The sequence below is a fragment of the Oncorhynchus mykiss genome, chromosome 2 (assembly GCF_013265735.2).
Source record: "Oncorhynchus mykiss isolate Arlee chromosome 2, USDA_OmykA_1.1, whole genome shotgun sequence".
Classification (NCBI taxonomy): Eukaryota; Metazoa; Chordata; class Actinopteri; order Salmoniformes; family Salmonidae; genus Oncorhynchus; species Oncorhynchus mykiss.
The window spans coordinates 15,269,755-15,289,735 of NC_048566.1; the positions used below are offsets into that span (position 1 = coordinate 15,269,755).

Consider the following 19,981-nt stretch of genomic DNA (forward strand, 5'->3'; position numbering starts at 1 on the left):
TGCTGAGCATTCCAAATGTAATGAGTACTTTGGGTGTCAGTCAAAATGTGTAAAAAGTACGTTATTTTCTTTGGGAATGTAAGTATTCTTTGAACTTATCTTATTTGACATCACTGATGCTTACTTAGCCGAGCCGTAACTCTCACACTCTCTCTGTGTAGAGGTGACTCTGAAGGTTCACCTGAGTGATGCCAGCACCCACCAGCCCCTGGGCGGAGCCACCATCGAGCTCTTCGCCAACCACACCCCTGTAACCACAGAGACCTCTGCTCTCGACGGCAATGCCTACCTGCGTTTTCCCTACCGCCTTGGAACCCTGCTAGTTGTCACAGCAACCAGACAGGGCTACGTGCCAAATTCCGCCCCCTGGAGACCCACCAGACTGCCCGGTAGGTCAAAGTAGTAAAATCTACTGTGTGTGTGTGTGTGTGTGTGTGTGTGTGTGTGTGCGTGCGTGCGTTCACACACACACACACACACAATCTGAAAGTGGTGTGTGAGGATAATGAGGGTGCCCCATTACAGCTTTATTATAATAAGTGACGACCCCCATTATCCTCACACAACACTTTCAGATTGTTCACACACACATGCTTATCAGCACTGGGCAGTTTAGGAGTGACAGAGAGAGGAAAGGAGTGACAGAGAGAGGAAAGGAGGGGTGACAGAGAGAGGAAAGGAGGAGTGACAGAGAGAGGAAAGGGGAGGAGTGACAGAGAGAGGAAAGGAGGAGTGACAGAGAGAGGAAAGGAGGAGTGACAGAGAGAGGAAAGGAGGAGTGACGGAGAGAGGAAAGGAGGAGTGACGGAGAGAGGAAAGGAGGAGTGACAGAGAGGAAAGGAGGAGTGACGGAGAGGGGAAAGGAGGAGTGACAGAGAGAGGAAAGGAGGAGTGACAGAGAGAGGAAAGGGGGAGTGACAGAGAGGAAAGGGGGAGTGACAGAGAATGGAAAGGGGGAGAACAGAGAGAGAAAAGGAGGAGTGACAGAGGAAAGGAAATGAGGAGTGACAAAGAGAGGAAAGGAGGAGTGACAGAGAGAGAAAAGGAGGAGTGACAGAGGAAAGGAAAGGAGGAGTGACAAAGAGAGGAAAGGAGGAGTGACAAAGAGAGGAAAGGAGGAGTGACAGAGAGAGGAAAGGAGGAGTGACAGAGGAAAGGAGGAGTGACAGAGAGGAAAGGAGGAGTGACAGAGAGAGGAAAGGAGGAGTGACAGAGAGAGGAAAGGAGGAGTGACAGAGAGAGGAAAAGAGGAGTGACAGAGAGAGGAAAGGAGGAGTGACAGAGAGAGGAAAGGAGGAGTGACAGAGAGAGGAAAGGAGGAGTGACAGAGAGAGGAAAGGAGGAGTGACAGAGAATGGAAAGGAGGAGTGACCGGAAGACAGAGAAAGGAGGAGGAAAGAGGATAACTTTTGTCTCTGATTTTTATTCAGTCTTTATTTAGACAGGGAGTCAATGCTGAGACCAAGGTGTCTTTATTTAGACAGGTAGTCAATGCTGAGACCAAGGTGTCTTTATTTAGACAGGGAGTCAATGCTGAGACCAAGGTCTCTTTATTTAGACAGGGAGTCAATGCTGAGACCAAGGTATCTTTATTTAGACAGGGAGTCAATGCTGAGACCAAGGTGTCTTTATTTAGACAGGGAGTCAATGCTGAGACCAAGGTCTCTTTATTTAGACAGGGAGTCAATGCTGAGACCAAGGTGTCTTTATTTAGACAGGGAGTCAATGCTGAGACCAAGGTGTCTTTATTTAGACAGGGAGTCAATGCTGAGACCAAGGTGTCTTTATTTAGACAGGGAGTCAAATCAAAGAGCAGCAGTAAAATAACAATAGTGAGACCATATACAGGGGGTGCCGGTACAGAGTCAATGTGCGGGGGTACAGGTTAGTCGAGGTAATTGAGGTAATATCTACATGTAGTTAGAGTTAATAAAGTGACTATGCTTAAATAATAACAGAGAGTAGCAGCGGTATAAAAGGGGGGGGGGAACAATGCAAATAGTCTGGGTAGCCATTTGATTAGATGTTCGAGAGTCTTATGGCTTGCCGTGCAGTAGCAGAGGGAAAAGTCTATGACTAGGGTGGCTGGAGTCTTTGACAATGCTGAAACCAGCGTCTCTTTATTTAGACTGGGAGTCAATGCTGAGACCAAGGTCTCTTTATTTAGACAGGGAGTCAATGCTGAGACCAGCATCTCTTTATTTAGACAGGGAGTCAATGCTGAGACCAAGGTCTCTTTATTTAGACAGGTAGTCAATGCTGAGACCAAGGTGTCTTTATTTAGACAGGGAGTCAATGCTGAGACCAAGGTGTCTTTATTTAGACAGGGAGTCAATGCTGAGACAGGGAGTCAATGCTGAGACCAAGGTCTCTTTATTTAGACAGGGAGTCAATGCTGAGACCAAGGTCTCTTTATTTAGACAGGGAGTCAATGCTGAGACCAAGGTCTCTTTATTTAGACAGGGAATCAATGCTGAGACCAAGGTCTCTTTATTTAGACAGGGAGTCAATGCTGAGACCAAGGTCTCTTTATTTAGACAGGGAGTCAATGCTGAGACCAGCGTCTCTTTATTTAGACAGGGAGTCAATGCTGAGACCAAGGTGTCTTTATTTAGACAGGGAGTCCATGCTGAGACCAGCGTCTCTTTATTTAGACAGGGAGTCAATGCTGAGACCAAGGTCTCTTTATTTAGACAGGGAGTCCATGCTGAGACCAAGGTCTCTTTATTTAGACAGGGAGTCAATGCTGAGAGCAAGGTGTCTTTATTTAGACAGGGAGTCAATGCTGAGACCAAGGTCTCGCTATTTATTTATTTATTTATTTTTATTTAACCTTTATTTAACCAGGAAGGGCTCATTGAGATTAAAATCTATTTTTCAAGAGCGCCCTGGCCAAGATAGGCAGCACCAAGTCATTACAAAAAATTACAGACAGACAATATGAAAAACTACAAGTAATCTTGTAAAAACCATTGAATTCACAAGAGTATAAAACAGCAAATTAAAAACATTGACAGGTCAGGGAATCAGCCTCAAAATCCTTCATCAGTGATTTAAAAACACCAATAGGGACAAGTTCTTCCAGTTTAAAAGTATTTTGTAAGGTGTTCCAAGACGATGGTGCAGAGTACATAAAAGCCCTTTCACCAAATTCAGTTGGAACATGTGGAACAGTTAGCAGGATAAAGTCCAGTGAACGAAGAGAGTACCCACCACATTTCTGAACAATAAAAATTCACAAATAAAAAGGTAGTAAACCCAAAATGGCTTTGTAAATAAAAGTATACCAGTGACTGAGCCTACGAGTGACTAGAGAAGGCCAGCCAACCCTGGTATACAAAGTGCAGTGGTGCGTAAGGGTTTTGCAGTTTAAAATAAATCACAAAGTTCCATGGTAAAGGGTGTCAATGGATCTCAAACACTGAGCGGAAGCATTCATATATAAAGTATCCCCATAGTCTAGTAAAGGCATACATGTAGCTGATACTAGCCTCCTTCTGGCTTCAAAAGAAAAACAGGCCTTATTCCTAAAATAAAATATGGCCTGTTTTTCATTTGAAGCCAGAAGGAGGCTAGTTAGACAGGGAGTCAAGGTCTCTCTTCCAGGTGAGCCCTGTATAGCACCACAATACACATCAAAATACAACAAACACATTTAACTACACATTCATATACACAATAAAATACACATTATTATATACAACAATACACGAAAAGCAAAACACGTTCATAAAAAACAGACACATTCTTCTGTAAAAAGGTCCCTTAACAACCGTCTGACATGACCTCCTCCCATTTTAAAGTGTATTGTAGATCATTCCACACGTACGGTGCAAGGAAATGAAAGGCTGATTTACCTAACACTCTAGACACCAAAGGAGTCTCCAGAGTTAACCAACCCTGTGAACAGGTTTAAAGAACTTGTCATTTTAAGTCTTAATAGTGATGTTAGCGAAGGTACGTCGGGAGTTTGTGGAGCAGGGCTTTGTAAACAAAAAAGACTGTAGTGATTCTACAGAGAACCTTTTGGTGAAGAATACAGTGTTGAGTAATTAAACTGTCTCCTGTGATTAAATGAAGGGCGCTATGAAAAACACCATCCAAGGCTTTAATAGTCGAGGCAGATCACAGAGAATGGAAAAGGGAAAGCTAGAGATTTAAACTAATCAAGTAAGATCTTCAACAACAAAAAAATTATACAAACCACAATGCTAGAAAATAAAGAAACCACTAGGTTTAGAATGAAGTTGAGAGGAACACAAAATTCAATAGTTGACCTTTTATTAGTGAGAATAAAAATGAGCCACAGGGGGGGTTATTGTGATGAATAAATGAGTGACTGTGGTGGGTCCCATGTGGCTCAGTTGGTAGAGCATGGTGCTTGCAACGCCAAGCGTCTGCTGAAATGTCAAAATGACTGAAATGTGTGTGTTCCAGTGTTTTCCTCTCTCAGTCTGGAGCTGCTACCAGAGAGAGCTGCCACTCTGATGGTGTATGAAGACCTGATACACATTAACTCTGGATCCCAAGGTGAGAGAGAGAGTGTGTACTTAGTCACTGTCCCTGGCCCAGTGACCTCACACACATTAATAATGAAATATGTCCACCCCTTTAAAACATCTCTCTAATGAAAGACCTGCGTGCGCACACACACAGGCAGCATGTGTCCTCTGTTCCTCTGTCAATCAGTAAGGAGCAATTACATTAGATAAGATTAAATTAGATGTGATCTTATAACATGTATCTTTGTCTGCCGTGTGTCTGATCAGTGTGCTTGTTTTGCTATGTGTGTGTGTGTGTGTTCGTCTTCAATAAATACCATCTGCTCTTCTCCTGCTCTGCCATCCTCTCTGAGTGAGGTTCTGCTGCTGCTACTCCTTTAAATGTTGCTGACTGAGCTGTGTGTGTCCGTCCTCCAGGAGGGCAGGATAATCATGATATGGTCTGGTGCATACAGTGGTCCCCATCCACACACAGTGTGTTATATCATGCTATGGTCTGGTGCATACAGTGGTCCCCATCCACACACAGTGTGTTATATCATGCTATGGTCTGGTGCATACAGTGGCCCCCATCCACACACAGTGTGTTATATCATGCTATGGTCTGGTGCATACAGTGGCCCTCATCCACACACAGTGTGTTATATCATGCTATGGTCTGGTGCATACAGTGGTCCTCATCCACACACAGTGTGTTATATCATGCTATGGTCTGGTGCATACAGTGGCCCTCATCCACACACAGTGTGTTATATCATGCTATGGTCTGGTGCATACAGTGGTCCTCATCCACACACAGTGTGTTATATCATGCTATGGTCTGGTGCATACAGTGGCCCTCATCCACACACAGTGTGTTATATCATGATATGGTCTGGTGCATACAGTGGCCCTCATCCACACACAGTGTGTTATATCATGATATGGTCTGGTGCATACAGTGGCCCTCATCCACACACAGTGTGTTATATCATGATATTTTGAACCTGGAAGCCCAGGGGAGCGATAAACCTTGTCATGCAGCAGGAGGAGAGAGAATAAAAAGAGAAGGGAGAAGAGAGGGGGTGGGGAGAAGGGGGAAGAGAGGGGGTGGGAAAAAGGGGGAAGAGAGGGGGTGGGGAAAAGGGGGAAGAGAGGGGGTGGGGAAAAGGGGGAAGAGAGGGGGTGGGGAAAAGGGGGAAGAGAGGGGGTGGGGAAAAGGGGGAAGAGAGGGGGTGGGGAAAAAGGGGAAGAGAGGGGGTGGGGGGAAGAGAGGGAGTGGGGAGAAGGGGGAAGAGAGGGAGTGGGGAGAAGAGGGAAGAGAGCTAGTGGGGAGAAGGGGGAAGAGATGGAGTGGTGAGAAGGGGGAAGAGAGGGAGTGGGGAGAAGGGGGAAGAGAGGGGGTGGAGGGAAGAGGGGGGGTGGGGAAAAGGGGGAAGAGAGGGGGGGGGTGGGGAAAAGGGGGAAGAGAGGGGGTGGAGGGAAGAGGGGGGGTGGGGAAAAGGGGGAAGAGGGGGGGTGGGGAAAAGGGGGAAGAGAGGGGGTGGGGAGAAGAGGGAAGAGGGGGAGTGGGGAGAAGAGGGAAGAGAGGGGGTGGGGAGAAGGGGGAAGAGGGGGAGTGGGGAGAAGAGGGAAGAGAGGGGGTGGGGAGAAGGGGGAGAGGCGGGGAAGAGGGGATGGGGAGAAGCGGGGGGAAAAGAGAGGGGATGGGGAGAAGCGGGGGGAAAAGAGAGGGGATGGGGAGAAGGGGGGGAAAAGAGAGGGGATGGGGAGAAGGGGGGGAAAAGAGAGGGGATGGGGAGAAGGGGGGGAAAAGAGAGGGGATGGGGAGAAGGGGGGGAAAAGAGAGGGGATGGGGAGAAGGGGGAAGAACGGGGATGGAGAGAAGGGGGGAAGGGTGCAATGTTCATTATAGAGGGAAGAAAAGAGGGGGAACTCTTAGGAGGGGTAGAGGATGAGGAGGGGCTTTTTGGATTGGCACAGGAACCCCCCCACCCACACACACACACACACACACACACACACACATGCTCTGCTACATCTCACACCGTGTCCAAGCTGTTACCTGGAACTAACTCCTCTCCATTTTGTTACTCCAGTCATGTTGATGTGATAATATCCCAGACCACCTCCAATACTGGACATTCAAATCAATGCCAGACCTCCTTCAAAACTGGACGTTCAGATCAATGCCAGACCTCCTTCAAAACTGGACGTTCAGATCAATGCCAGACCTCCTTCAAAACTGGACGTTCAGATCAATGCCAGACCTCCTTCAAAACTGGACGTTCAGATCAATGCCAGACCTCCTTCAAAACTGGACGTTCAGATCAATGCCAGACCTCCTTCAAAACTGGACGTTCAGATCAATGCCAGACCTCTTTCAAAACTGGACGTTCAGATCAATGCCAGACCTCCTTCAAAACTGGACATTCAGATCAATGCCAGACCACCTCCAATACTGGACATTCAGTTCAATAACAGACCTCCTTCAAAACTGGACATTCAGTTCAATAACAGACCTTCAAAACTGGACGTTCAGATCAATGCCAGACCTCCTTCAAAACTGGACGTTCAGATCAATGCCAGACCTCCTCCAATACTGGACGTTCAGATCAATAACAGACCTCCTTCAAAACTGGACATTCAGATCAATAACAGATCAGGTGTACTGAAGGCAGAGTGTACACAGAGCTAGAGAAAACACACAGGCACGGCTGCAGCGGTGTCTCATTGCCCAGGAATGTACACTCACCACAGTGGAAACACTATGACATCATCGCGAAGCCCCACTTACAAACTTCTCTTCAACACACACAGTCTTGTTTAACTAACCTTGTGGGGACACAATTGATTCCCATTCTAAATCCTAATTTCCTTAACCCCTAACCATACCCCAACACCATCTCCTAACCCACAACCCCTTACCCCAATACTAACACTAATTCTAATCTTAATCTAAACCCCCTAGAAATATTATTTTTCGTTGGTCTAATTTTTGTTTTTGTTTACTATTCTTGTAGTTAAACATGTCCGCGAGCGTGTGAACACACACACACACACACACACACACACACACACAGTCTTGTTTAACTAACCTTGTGGGGACACACAATTGATTCCCATTCAAAATCCTGTTTTCCCTAACCTTACCACAAAACCTAAATCTAACCCACAACCACTTACCCCAATTCTGACACTAATTCTAACCTTACCCTAAACCCCCTAGAAATACATTTTTCCGTTGGTCGATTAAACATGTCCACACACACACACACACACACACACACAGAGAGAGAGAGAGAGAGAGAGAGAGCAATGTCTTACTATACTTGTGAAGACTTTCGCGCAGGAGCCCTGAGACCACGCAGCTCCCGCGTGACTGTCTCACAGAATAAATATCAGCCCACGGAGAGAACGAGATTGAACTTCACTCAACTTTCTAGAGCAGTGGTCACCAACCGGTCAATCACGATGGATCTCCAAGGCATCCCTAGTCAATCTCTATACATTTCTGTAACAAACCCAGCGATAAAGCCCTGCGTTTCTATCATTTTTGGGGGTTTGGTTATTGGCGGTAGCTGCACCTGATTCAGCTGCCCTGCGCGCCGGACAGGCCAACTGTTGCCATTTTGAAACATTTCATGTGTCTGAAGGTACAAACTCTTCCTTCCCGGGGGGCCCGGAGAGCAAATCAAGTGCACTATAGGCCTCCCGCTGGCCAATGGGATGGCTCAGATGACCTTGTCTGCAGTACAAGAAAGCTACAGCAAAGATATCAGAACATTTAAAACCATGACTAGAGAGAGACTGTCAACAAATACAGCAGATATCAGAACATTTAAAACCATGACTAGAGAGAGACTGTCAACGAATACAGCAGATATCAGAACATTTAAAACCATGACTAGAGAGAGACTGTCAACGAATACAGCAGATATCAGAACATTTAAAACCATGACTAGAGAGAGACTGTCAACGAATACAGCAGATATCAGAACATTTCAAACCATGACTAGAGAGAGACTGTCAACGAATACAGCAGATATCAGAACATTTAAAACCATGACTAGAGAGAGACTGTCAACGAATACAGCAGATATCAGAACATTTAAAACCATGACTAGAGAGAGACTGTCAACGAATACAGCAGATATCAGAACATTTAAAACCATGACTAGAGAGAGACTGTCAACGAATACAGCAGATATCAGAACATTTAAAACCATGACTAGAGAGAGACTGTCAACGAATACAGCAGATATCAGAACATTTAAAACCATGACCAGAGAGAGACTGTCAACGAATACAGCAGATATCAGAACATTTAAAACCATGACTAGAGAGAGACTGTCAACGAATACAGCAGATATCAGAACATTTAAAACCATGACTAGAGAGAGACTGTCAACGAATACAGCAGATATCAGAACATTTAAAACCATGACTAGAGAGAGACTGTCAACGAATACAGCAGATATCAGAACATTTAAAACCATGACCAGAGAGAGACTGTCAACGAATACAGCAGATATCAGAACATTTAAAACCATGACTAGAGAGAGACTGTCAACGAATACAGCAGATATCAGAACATTTAAAACCATGACTAGAGAGAGACTGTCAACGAATACAGCAGATATCAGAACATTTAAAACCATGACTAGAGAGAGACTGTCAACGAATACAGCAGATATCAGAACATTTAAAACCATGACTAGAGAGAAACTGTCAACGAATACAGCAGATATCAGAACATTTAAAACCATGACTAGAGAGAGACTGTCAACGAATACAGCAGATATCAGAACATTTAAAACCATGACTAGAGAGAGACTGTCAACGAATACAGCAGATATCAGAACATTTAAAACCATGACTAGAGAGAAACTGTCAACGAATACAGCAGATATCAGAACATTTAAAACCATGACTAGAGAGAGACTGTCAACGAATACAGCAGATATCAGAACATTTAAAACCATGACTAGAGAGAGACTGTCAACGAATACAGCAGATATCAGAACATTTAAAACCATGACTAGAGAGAGACTGTCAACGAATACAGCAGATATCAGAACATTTAAAACCATGACTAGAGAGAGACTGTCAACGAATACAGCAGATATCAGAACATTTAAAACCATGACTAGAGAGAGACTGTCAACGAATACAGCAGATATCAGAACATTTAAAACCATGACTAGAGAGAGACTGTCAACGAATACAGCAGATATCAGAACATTTAAAACCATGACTAGAGAGAGACTGTCAACGAATACAGCAGATATCAGAACATTTAAAACCATGACTAGAGAGAGACTGTCAACGAATACAGCAGATATCAGAACATTTAAAACCATGACTAGAGAGAGACTGTCAACGAATACAGCAGATATCAGAACATTTAAAACCATGACTAGAGAGAGACTGTCAACGAATACAGCAGATATCAGAACATTTAAAACCATGACTAGAGAGAGACTGTCAACGAATACAGCAGATATCAGAACATTTAAAACCATGACTAGAGAGAGACTGTCAACGAATACAGCAGATATCAGAACATTTAAAACCATGACTAGAGAGAGACTGTCAACGAATACAGCAGATATCAGAACATTTAAAACCATGACTAGAGAGAGACTGTCAACGAATACAGCAGACATCAGAACATTTAAAACCATGACTAGAGAGAGACTGTCAACGAATACAGCAGATATCAGAACATTTAAAACCATGACTAGAGAGAGACTGTCAACGAATACAGCAGATATCAGAACATTTAAAACCATGACTAGAGAGAGACTGTCAACGAATACAGCAGATATCAGAACATTTAAAACCATGACTAGAGAGAGACTGTCAACGAATACAGCAGATATCAGAACATTTAAAACCATGACTAGAGAGAGACTGTCAACGAATACAGCAGATATCAGAACATTTAAAACCATGACTAGAGAGAGACTGTCAACGAATACAGCAGATATCAGAACATTTAAAACCATGACTAGAGAGAGACTGTCAACGAATACAGCAGACATCAGAACATTTAAAACCATGACTAGAGAGAGACTGTCAACGAATACAGCAGATATCAGAACATTTAAAACCATGACTAGAGAGAAACTGTCAACGAATACAGCAGATATCAGAACATTTAAAACCATGACTAGAGAGAGACTGTCAACGAATACAGCAGATATCAGAACATTTAAAACCATGACTAGAGAGAGACTGTCAACGAATACAGCAGATATCAGAACATTTAAAACCATGACTAGAGAGAGACTGTCAACGAATACAGCAGATATCAGAACATTTAAAACCATGACTAGAGAGAGACTGTCAACGAATACAGCAGATATCAGAACATTTAAAACCATGACTAGAGAGAAACTGTCAACGAATACAGCAGATATCAGAACATTTAAAACCATGACTAGAGAGAGACTGTCAACGAATACAGCAGATATCAGAACATTTAAAACCATGACTAGAGAGAGACTGTCAACGAATACAGCAGATATCAGAACATTTAAAACCATGACTAGAGAGAAACTGTCAACGAATACAGCAGATATCAGAACATTTAAAACCATGACTAGAGAGAGACTGTCAACGAATACAGCAGATATCAGAACATTTAAAACCATGACTAGAGAGAGACTGTCAACGAATACAGCAGATATCAGAACATTTAAAACCATGACTAGAGAGAGACTGTCAACGAATACAGCAGATATCAGAACATTTAAAACCATGACTAGAGAGAGACTGTCAACGAATACAGCAGATATCAGAACATTTAAAACCATGACTAGAGAGAGACTGTCAACGAATACAGCAGATATCAGAACATTTAAAACCATGACTAGAGAGAGACTGTCAACGAATACAGCAGATATCAGAACATTTAAAACCATGACTAGAGAGAGACTGTCAACGAATACAGCAGATATCAGAACATTTAAAACCATGACTAGAGAGAGACTGTCAACGAATACAGCAGATATCAGAACATTTAAAACCATGACTAGAGAGAGACTGTCAACGAATACAGCAGATATCAGAACATTTAAAACCATGACTAGAGAGAGACTGTCAACGAATACAGCAGATATCAGAACATTTAAAACCATGACTAGAGAGAGACTGTCAACGAATACAGCAGATATCAGAACATTTAAAACCATGACTAGAGAGAGACTGTCAACGAATACAGCAGATATCAGAACATTTAAAACCATGACTAGAGAGAGACTGTCAACGAATACAGCAGACATCAGAACATTTAAAACCATGACTAGAGAGAGACTGTCAACGAATACAGCAGATATCAGAACATTTAAAACCATGACTAGAGAGAGACTGTCAACGAATACAGCAGATATCAGAACATTTAAAACCATGACTAGAGAGAGACTGTCAACGAATACAGCAGATATCAGAACATTTAAAACCATGACTAGAGAGAAACTGTCAACGAATACAGCAGATATCAGAACATTTAAAACCATGACTAGAGAGAGACTGTCAACGAATACAGCAGATATCAGAACATTTAAAACCATGACTAGAGAGAGACTGTCAACGAATACAGCAGATATCAGAACATTTAAAACCATGACTAGAGAGAGACTGTCAACGAATACAGCAGATATCAGAACATTTAAAACCATGACTAGAGAGAGACTGTCAACGAATACAGCAGACATCAGAACATTTAAAACCATGACTAGAGAGAGACTGTCAACGAATACAGCAGATATCAGAACATTTAAAACCATGACTAGAGAGAAACTGTCAACGAATACAGCAGATATCAGAACATTTAAAACCATGACTAGAGAGAGACTGTCAACGAATACAGCAGATATCAGAACATTTAAAACCATGACTAGAGAGAGACTGTCAACGAATACAGCAGATATCAGAACATTTAAAACCATGACTAGAGAGAGACTGTCAACGAATACAGCAGATATCAGAACATTTAAAACCATGACTAGAGAGAGACTGTCAACGAATACAGCAGATATCAGAACATTTAAAACCATGACTAGAGAGAGACTGTCAACGAATACAGCAGATATCAGAACATTTAAAACCATGACTAGAGAGAGACTGTCAACGAATACAGCAGATATCAGAACATTTAAAACCATGACTAGAGAGAGACTGTCAACGAATACAGCAGATATCAGAACATTTAAAACCATGACTAGAGAGAGACTGTCAACGAATACAGCAGATATCAGAACATTTAAAACCATGACTAGAGAGAGACTGTCAACGAATACAGCAGATATCAGAACATTTAAAACCATGACTAGAGAGAGACTGTCAACGAATACAGCAGATATCAGAACATTTAAAACCATGACTAGAGAGAGACTGTCAACGAATACAGCAGACATCAGAACATTTAAAACCATGACTAGAGAGAGACTGTCAACGAATACAGCAGATATCAGAACATTTAAAACCATGACTAGAGAGAGACTGTCAACGAATACAGCAGATATCAGAACATTTAAAACCATGACTAGAGAGAGACTGTCAACGAATACAGCAGATATCAGAACATTTAAAACCATGACTAGAGAGAGACTGTCAACGAATACAGCAGATATCAGAACATTTAAAACCATGACTAGAGAGAGACTGTCAACGAATACAGCAGATATCATCAGAACATTTAAAACCATGACTAGAGAGAGACTGTCAACGAATACAGCAGATATCAGAACATTTAAAACCATGACTAGAGAGAGACTGTCAACGAATACAGCAGATATCAGAACATTTAAAACCATGACTAGAGAGAGACTGTCAACGAATACAGCAGATATCAGAACATTTAAAACCATGACTAGAGAGAGACTGTCAACGAATACAGCAGATATCAGAACATTTAAAACCATGACTAGAGAGAGACTGTCAACGAATACAGCAGATATCAGAACATTTAAAACCATGACTAGAGAGAGACTGTCAACGAATACAGCAGATATCAGAACATTTAAAACCATGACTAGAGAGAGACTGTCAACGAATACAGCAGATATCAGAACATTTAAAACCATGACTAGAGAGAGACTGTCAACGAATACAGCAGATATCAGAACATTTAAAACCATGACTAGAGAGAGACTGTCAACGAATACAGCAGATATCAGAACATTTAAAACCATGACTAGAGAGAGACTGTCAACGAATACAGCAGATATCAGAACATTTAAAACCATGACTAGAGAGAGACTGTCAACGAATACAGCAGATATCAGAACATTTAAAACCATGACTAGAGAGAGACTGTCAACGAATACAGCAGATATCAGAACATTTAAAACCATGACTAGAGAGAGACTGTCAACGAATACAGCAGATATCAGAACATTTAAAACCATGACTAGAGAGAGACTGTCAACGAATACAGCAGATATCAGAACATTTAAAACCATGACTAGAGAGAGACTGTCAACGAATACAGCAGATATCATCAGAACATTTAAAACCATGACTAGAGAGAGACTGTCAACGAATACAGCAGATATCAGAACATTTAAAACCATGACTAGAGAGAGACTGTCAACGAATACAGCAGATATCAGAACATTTAAAACCATGACTAGAGAGAGACTGTCAACGAATACAGCAGATATCAGAACATTTAAAACCATGACTAGAGAGAGACTGTCAACGAATACAGCAGATATCAGAACATTTAAAACCATGACTAGAGAGAGACTGTCAACGAATACAGCAGATATCAGAACATTTAAAACCATGACTAGAGAGAGACTGTCAACGAATACAGCAGATATCAGAACATTTAAAACCATGACTAGAGAGAGACTGTCAACGAATACAGCAGATATCAGAACATTTAAAACCATGACTAGAGAGAGACTGTCAACGAATACAGCAGATATCAGAACATTTAAAACCATGACTAGAGAGAGACTGTCAACGAATACAGCAGATATCAGAACATTTAAAACCATGACTAGAGAGAGACTGTCAACGAATACAGCAGATATCAGAACATTTAAAACCATGACTAGAGAGAGACTGTCAACGAATACAGCAGATATCATCAGAACATTTAAAACCATGACTAGAGAGAGACTGTCAACGAATACAGCAGATATCAGAACATTTAAAACCATGACTAGAGAGAGACTGTCAACGAATACAGCAGATATCAGAACATTTAAAACCATGACTAGAGAGAGACTGTCAACGAATACAGCAGATATCAGAACATTTAAAACCATGACTAGAGAGAGACTGTCAACGAATACAGCAGATATCAGAACATTTAAAACCATGACTAGAGAGAGACTGTCAACGAATACAGCAGATATCAGAACATTTAAAACCATGACTAGAGAGAGACTGTCAACGAATACAGCAGATATCAGAACATTTAAAACCATGACTAGAGAGAGACTGTCAACGAATACAGCAGATATCAGAACATTTAAAACCATGACTAGAGAGAGACTGTCAACGAATACAGCAAAGAGCTGCTGTTTTTATGAGGGACTCCATGTTTAAGTTCTTACTCAGCCCTGTCAACACTTTGTATTCAACACTTTGTATTCAACACTTTGTATTCAACACTTTTATAAGCCATCAAATGCATTTCTTCCTATTTCCACTCAGCTCTGCAACAAGCAGTGCAGCAGTGATGAATGAGTAGGAAAGTGTATCTCCAGGTTTGTTATTATTAGCGGCTTGGGTCTTTTTTAATATCAAGGAATATTTCACTTTCTCTGGTCATAGGAGTAACAACATGAATTTGTGAATGAGGTGGAAATAATGCGGTGCGACTCGAGTTTCGCCAACAGCTGGAAGAAGGGGTCCCTTTTTGGTCAGTTTCAGTGGAGGAACGGGAGAGCGGAGGGATGTTGAGAGGTGGACCCTCAGTCTGCTGCTCTCTCCCTCCGCTGAGACTGACCCTCAGTCTGCTGCTCTCTCCCTCTGCTGAGACTGACCCTCAGTCTGCTGCTCTCTCCCTCCGCTGAGACTGACCCTCAGTCTGCTGCTCTCTCCCTCTGCTGAGACTGACCCTCAGTCTGCTGCTCTCTCCCTCTGCTGAGACTGACCCTCAGTCTGCTGCTCTCTCCCTCTGCTGAGACTGACCCTCAGTCTGCTGCTCTCTCCCTCCGCTGAGACTGACCCTCAGTCTGCTGCTCTCTCCCTCTGCTGAGACTGACCCTCAGTCTGCTGCTCTCTCCCTCCGCTGAGACTGACCCTCAGTCTGCTGCTCTCTCCCTCCGCTGAGACTGACCCTCAGTCTGCTGCTCTCTCCCTCCGCTGAGACTGACCCTCAGTCTGCTGCTCTCTCCCTCCGCTGAGACTGACCCTCAGTCTGCTGCTCTCTCCCTCTGCTGAGACTGACCCTCAGTCTGCTGCTCTCTCCCTCCGCTGAGACTGACCCTCAGTCTGCTGCTCTCTCCCTCTGCTGAGACTGACCCTCAGTCTGCTGCTCTCTCCCTCTGCTGAGACTGACCCTCAGTCTGCTGCTCTCTCCTTCCGCTGAGACTGACCCTCAGTCTGCTGCTCTCTCCCTCTGCTGAGACTGACCCTCAGTCTGCTGCTCTCTCCCTCTGCTGAGACTGACCCTCAGTCTGCTGCTCTCTCCCTCTGCTGAGACTGAAACTCAGTCTGCTGCTCTCTCCCTCCGCTGAGACTGACCATCAGATCAGCCCAGTAAAATAAAAATAAAAAGCTAATTATTTAAATGTATGCTCACTCAGCTGTGCCTCACAAGTAATACAACAACAGATCTATTACCGGTGTGATCATATAGCCCCAAATGTTTTAATATAAAAACATTTTTTAAATGTCCCAAACTACAATGCATTGGCAGGGCAATTCAAGCAAAGCCAGTATGTGGTGATAATGTATTGGGCCTGTAGCTTACTGCACAAACCTCATTGCTACAGTACTGTTTTTAATTGGTTTCTCAAATGATTGCCTCGCCTGGTTCACCAACTACTTCTCTGATAGAGTTCAGTGTGTCAAATCGGAGGGTCTGTTGTCCGGACCTCTGGCAGTCTCTATGGGGGTGCCACAGGGTTCAATTCTTGGACCGACTCTCTTCTCTGTATACATCAATGAGGTCGCTCTTGCTGCTGGTGAGTCTCTGATCCACCTCTACGCAGACGACACCATTCTGTATACTTCCGGCCCTTCTTTGGACACTGTGTTAACAACCCTCCAGGCAAGCTTCAATGCCATACAACTCTCCTTCCGTGGCCTCCAATTGCTCTTAAATACAAGTAAAACTAAATGCATGCTCCTTAACCGATCGCTACCTGCACCTACCCGCCTGTCCAACATCACTACTCTGGACGGCTCTGACTTAGAATACGTGGACAACTACAAATACTTAGGTGTCTGGTTAGACTGTAAACTCTCCTTCCAGACCCATATCAAACATCTCCAATCCAAAGTTAAATCTAGAATTGGCTTCCTATTTCGCAACAAAGCATCCTTCACTCATGCTGCCAAACATACCCTTGTAAAACTGACCATCCTACCAATCCTCGACTTTGGCGATGTAATTTACAAAATAGCCTCCAATACCCTACTCAACAAATTGGATGCAGTCTATCACAGTGCAATCCGTTTTGTCACCAAAGCCCCATATACTACCCACCATTGCGACCTGTACGCTCTCGTTGGCTGGCCCTCGCTTCATACTCGTCGCCAAACCCACTGGCTCCATGTCATTTACAAGACCCTGCTAGGTAAAGTCCCCCCTTATCTCAGCTCGCTGGTCACCATAGCATCTCCCACCTGTAGCACACGCTCCAGCAGGTATATCTCTCTAGTCACCCCCAAAACCAATTCTTTCTTTGGCCGCCTCTCTTTCCAGTTCTCTGCTGCCAATGACTGGAACGAACTACAAAAATCTCTGAAACTGGAAACACTTATGTCCCTCACTAGCTTTAAGCACCAACTGTCAGAGCAGCTCACAGATTACTGCACCTGTACATAGCCCACCTATAATTTAGCCCAAACAACTACCTCTTTCCCAACTGTATTTAATTTATTTATTTATTTTGCTCCTTTGCACCCCATTATTTTTATTTCTACTTTGCACATTCTTCCATTGCAAAACTACCATTCCAGTGTTTTACTTGCTATATTGTATTTACCTTGCCACCATGGCCTTTTTTGCCTTTACCTCCCTTCTCACCCCATTTGCTCACATTGTATATAGACTTGTTTATACTGTATTATTGACTGTATGTTTGTTTTACTCCATGTGTAACAACTCTGTGTCGTTGTATCTGTCGAACTGCATTGCTTTATCTTGGCCAGGTCGCAATTGTAAATGAGAACTTGTTCTCAACTTGCCAACCTGGTTAAATAAAGGGGTTCTCAACTTGCCTACCTGGTTAAATAAAGGTGTTCTCAACTAGCCTACCTGGTTAAATAAAGGTGTTCTCAACTAGCCTACCTGGTTAAATAAAGGTGTTCTCAACTAGCCTACCTGGTTAAATAAAGGTGTTCTCAACTAGCCTACCTGGTTAAATAAAGGTGTTCTCAACTAGCCAACCTGGTTAAATAAAGGTGTTCTCAACTAGCCAACCTGGTTAAATAAAGGGGTTCTCAACTAGCCTACCTGGTTAAATAAAGGTGTTCTCAACTAGCCAACCTGGTTAAATAAAGGTGTTCTCAACTAGCCAACCTGGTTAAATAAAGGTGTTCTCAACTAGCCTACCTGGTTAAATAAAGGTGTTCTCAACTAGCCAACCTGGTTAAATAAAGGTGTTCTCAACTAGCCTACCTGGTTAAATAAAGGTGTTCTCAACTAGCCAACCTGGTTAAATAAAGGTGTTCTCAACTAGCCAACCTGGTTAAATAAAGGGGTTCTCAACTAGCCTACCTGGTTAAATAAAGGTGTTCTCAACTAGCCAACCTGGTTAAATAAAGGTGTTCTCAACTAGCCAACCTGGTTAAATAAAGGTGTTCTCAACTAGCCTACCTGGTTAAATAAAGGTGTTCTCAACTAGCCAACCTGGTTAAATAAAGGTGTTCTCAACTAGCCTACCTGGTTAAATAAAGGTGTTCTCAACTAGCCAACCTGGTTAAATAAAGGTGTTCTCAACTAGCCAACCTGGTTAAATAAAGGTGTTCTCAACTAGCCTACCTGGTTAAATAAAGGTGTTCTCAACTAGCCAACCTGGTTAAATAAAGGTGTTCTCAACTAGCCAACCTGGTTAAATAAAGGTGTTCTCAACTAGCCTACCTGGTTAAATAAAGGTGTTCTCAACTAGCCTACCTGGTTAAATAAAGGTGTTCTCAACTAGCCTACCTGGTTAAATAAAGGTGTTCTCAACTAGCCTACCTGGTTAAATAAAGGTGTTCTCAACTAGCCTACCTGGTTAAATAAAGGTGTTCTCAACTAGCCTACCTGGTTAAATAAAGGTGTTCTCAACTAGCCAACCTGGTTAAATAAAGGGGTTCTCAACTAGCCTACCTGGTTAAATAAAGGTGTTCTCAACTAGCCTACCTGGTTAAATAAAGGTGTTCTCAACTAGCCTACCTGGTTAAATAAAGGTGTTCTCAACTAGCCTACCTGGTTAAATAAAGGTGTTCTCAACTAGCCAACCTGGTTAAATAAAGGTGTTCTCAACTAGCCTACCTGGTTAAATAAAGGTGTTCTCAACTGGCCTACCTGGTTAAATAAAGGTGTTCTCAACTAGCCTACCTGGTTAAATAAAGGTGTTCTCAACTAGCCTACCTGGTTAAATAAAGGTGTTCTCAACTAGCCTACCTGGTTAAATAAAGGTGTTCTCAACTAGCCTACCTGGTTAAATAAAGGTGTTCTCAACTAGCCTACCTGGTTAAATAAAGGTGTTCTCAACTGGCCTACCTGGTTAAATAAAGGTGTTCTCAACTAGCCTACCTGGTTAAATAAAGGGGTTCTCAACTTGCCTACCTGGTTAAATAAAGGTGTTCTCAACTAGCCTACCTGGTTAAATAAAGGTGTTCTCAACTAGCCTACCTGGTTAAATAAAGGTGTTCTCAACTAGCCTACCTGGTTAAATAAAGGTGTTCTCAACTGGCCTACCTGGTTAAATAAAGGTGTTCTCAACTAGCCTACCTGGTTAAATAAAGGTGTTCTCAACTAGCCTACCTGGTTAAATAAAGGTGTTCTCAACTTGCCAACCTGGTTAAATAAAGGTGTTCTCAACTAGCCAACCTGGTTAAATAAAGGTGTTCTCAACTAGCCTACCTGGTTAAATAAAGGGGTTCTCAACTTGCCTACCTGGTTAAATAAAGGTGTTCTCAACTAGCCTACCTGGTTAAATAAAGGTGTTCTCAACTGGCCTACCTGGTTAAATAAAGGTGTTCTCAACTAGCCAACCTGGTTAAATAAAGGTGTTCTCAACTAGCCTACCTGGTTAAATAAAGGTGTTCTCAACTAGCCTACCTGGTTAAATAAAGGTGTTCTCAACTAGCCAACC

General features: G+C 42.8%; 1 protein-coding gene across 1 annotated transcript in view; it reads left to right on the top strand.

Moving 5' to 3' along the window:
- Window positions 1–19,981, top strand: part of LOC110535768 (protein FAM171A1) — a 54,649-nt gene that overhangs the window by 12,486 nt on the left and 22,182 nt on the right. Inside the window, exons 2-3 of the mRNA XM_036938812.1 lie at window positions 162–389; window positions 4,438–4,530. Of these exons, the coding sequence (XP_036794707.1) occupies window positions 162–389; window positions 4,438–4,530 (321 nt within the window). The remainder of the gene's footprint in view (window positions 1–161; window positions 390–4,437; window positions 4,531–19,981) is intronic.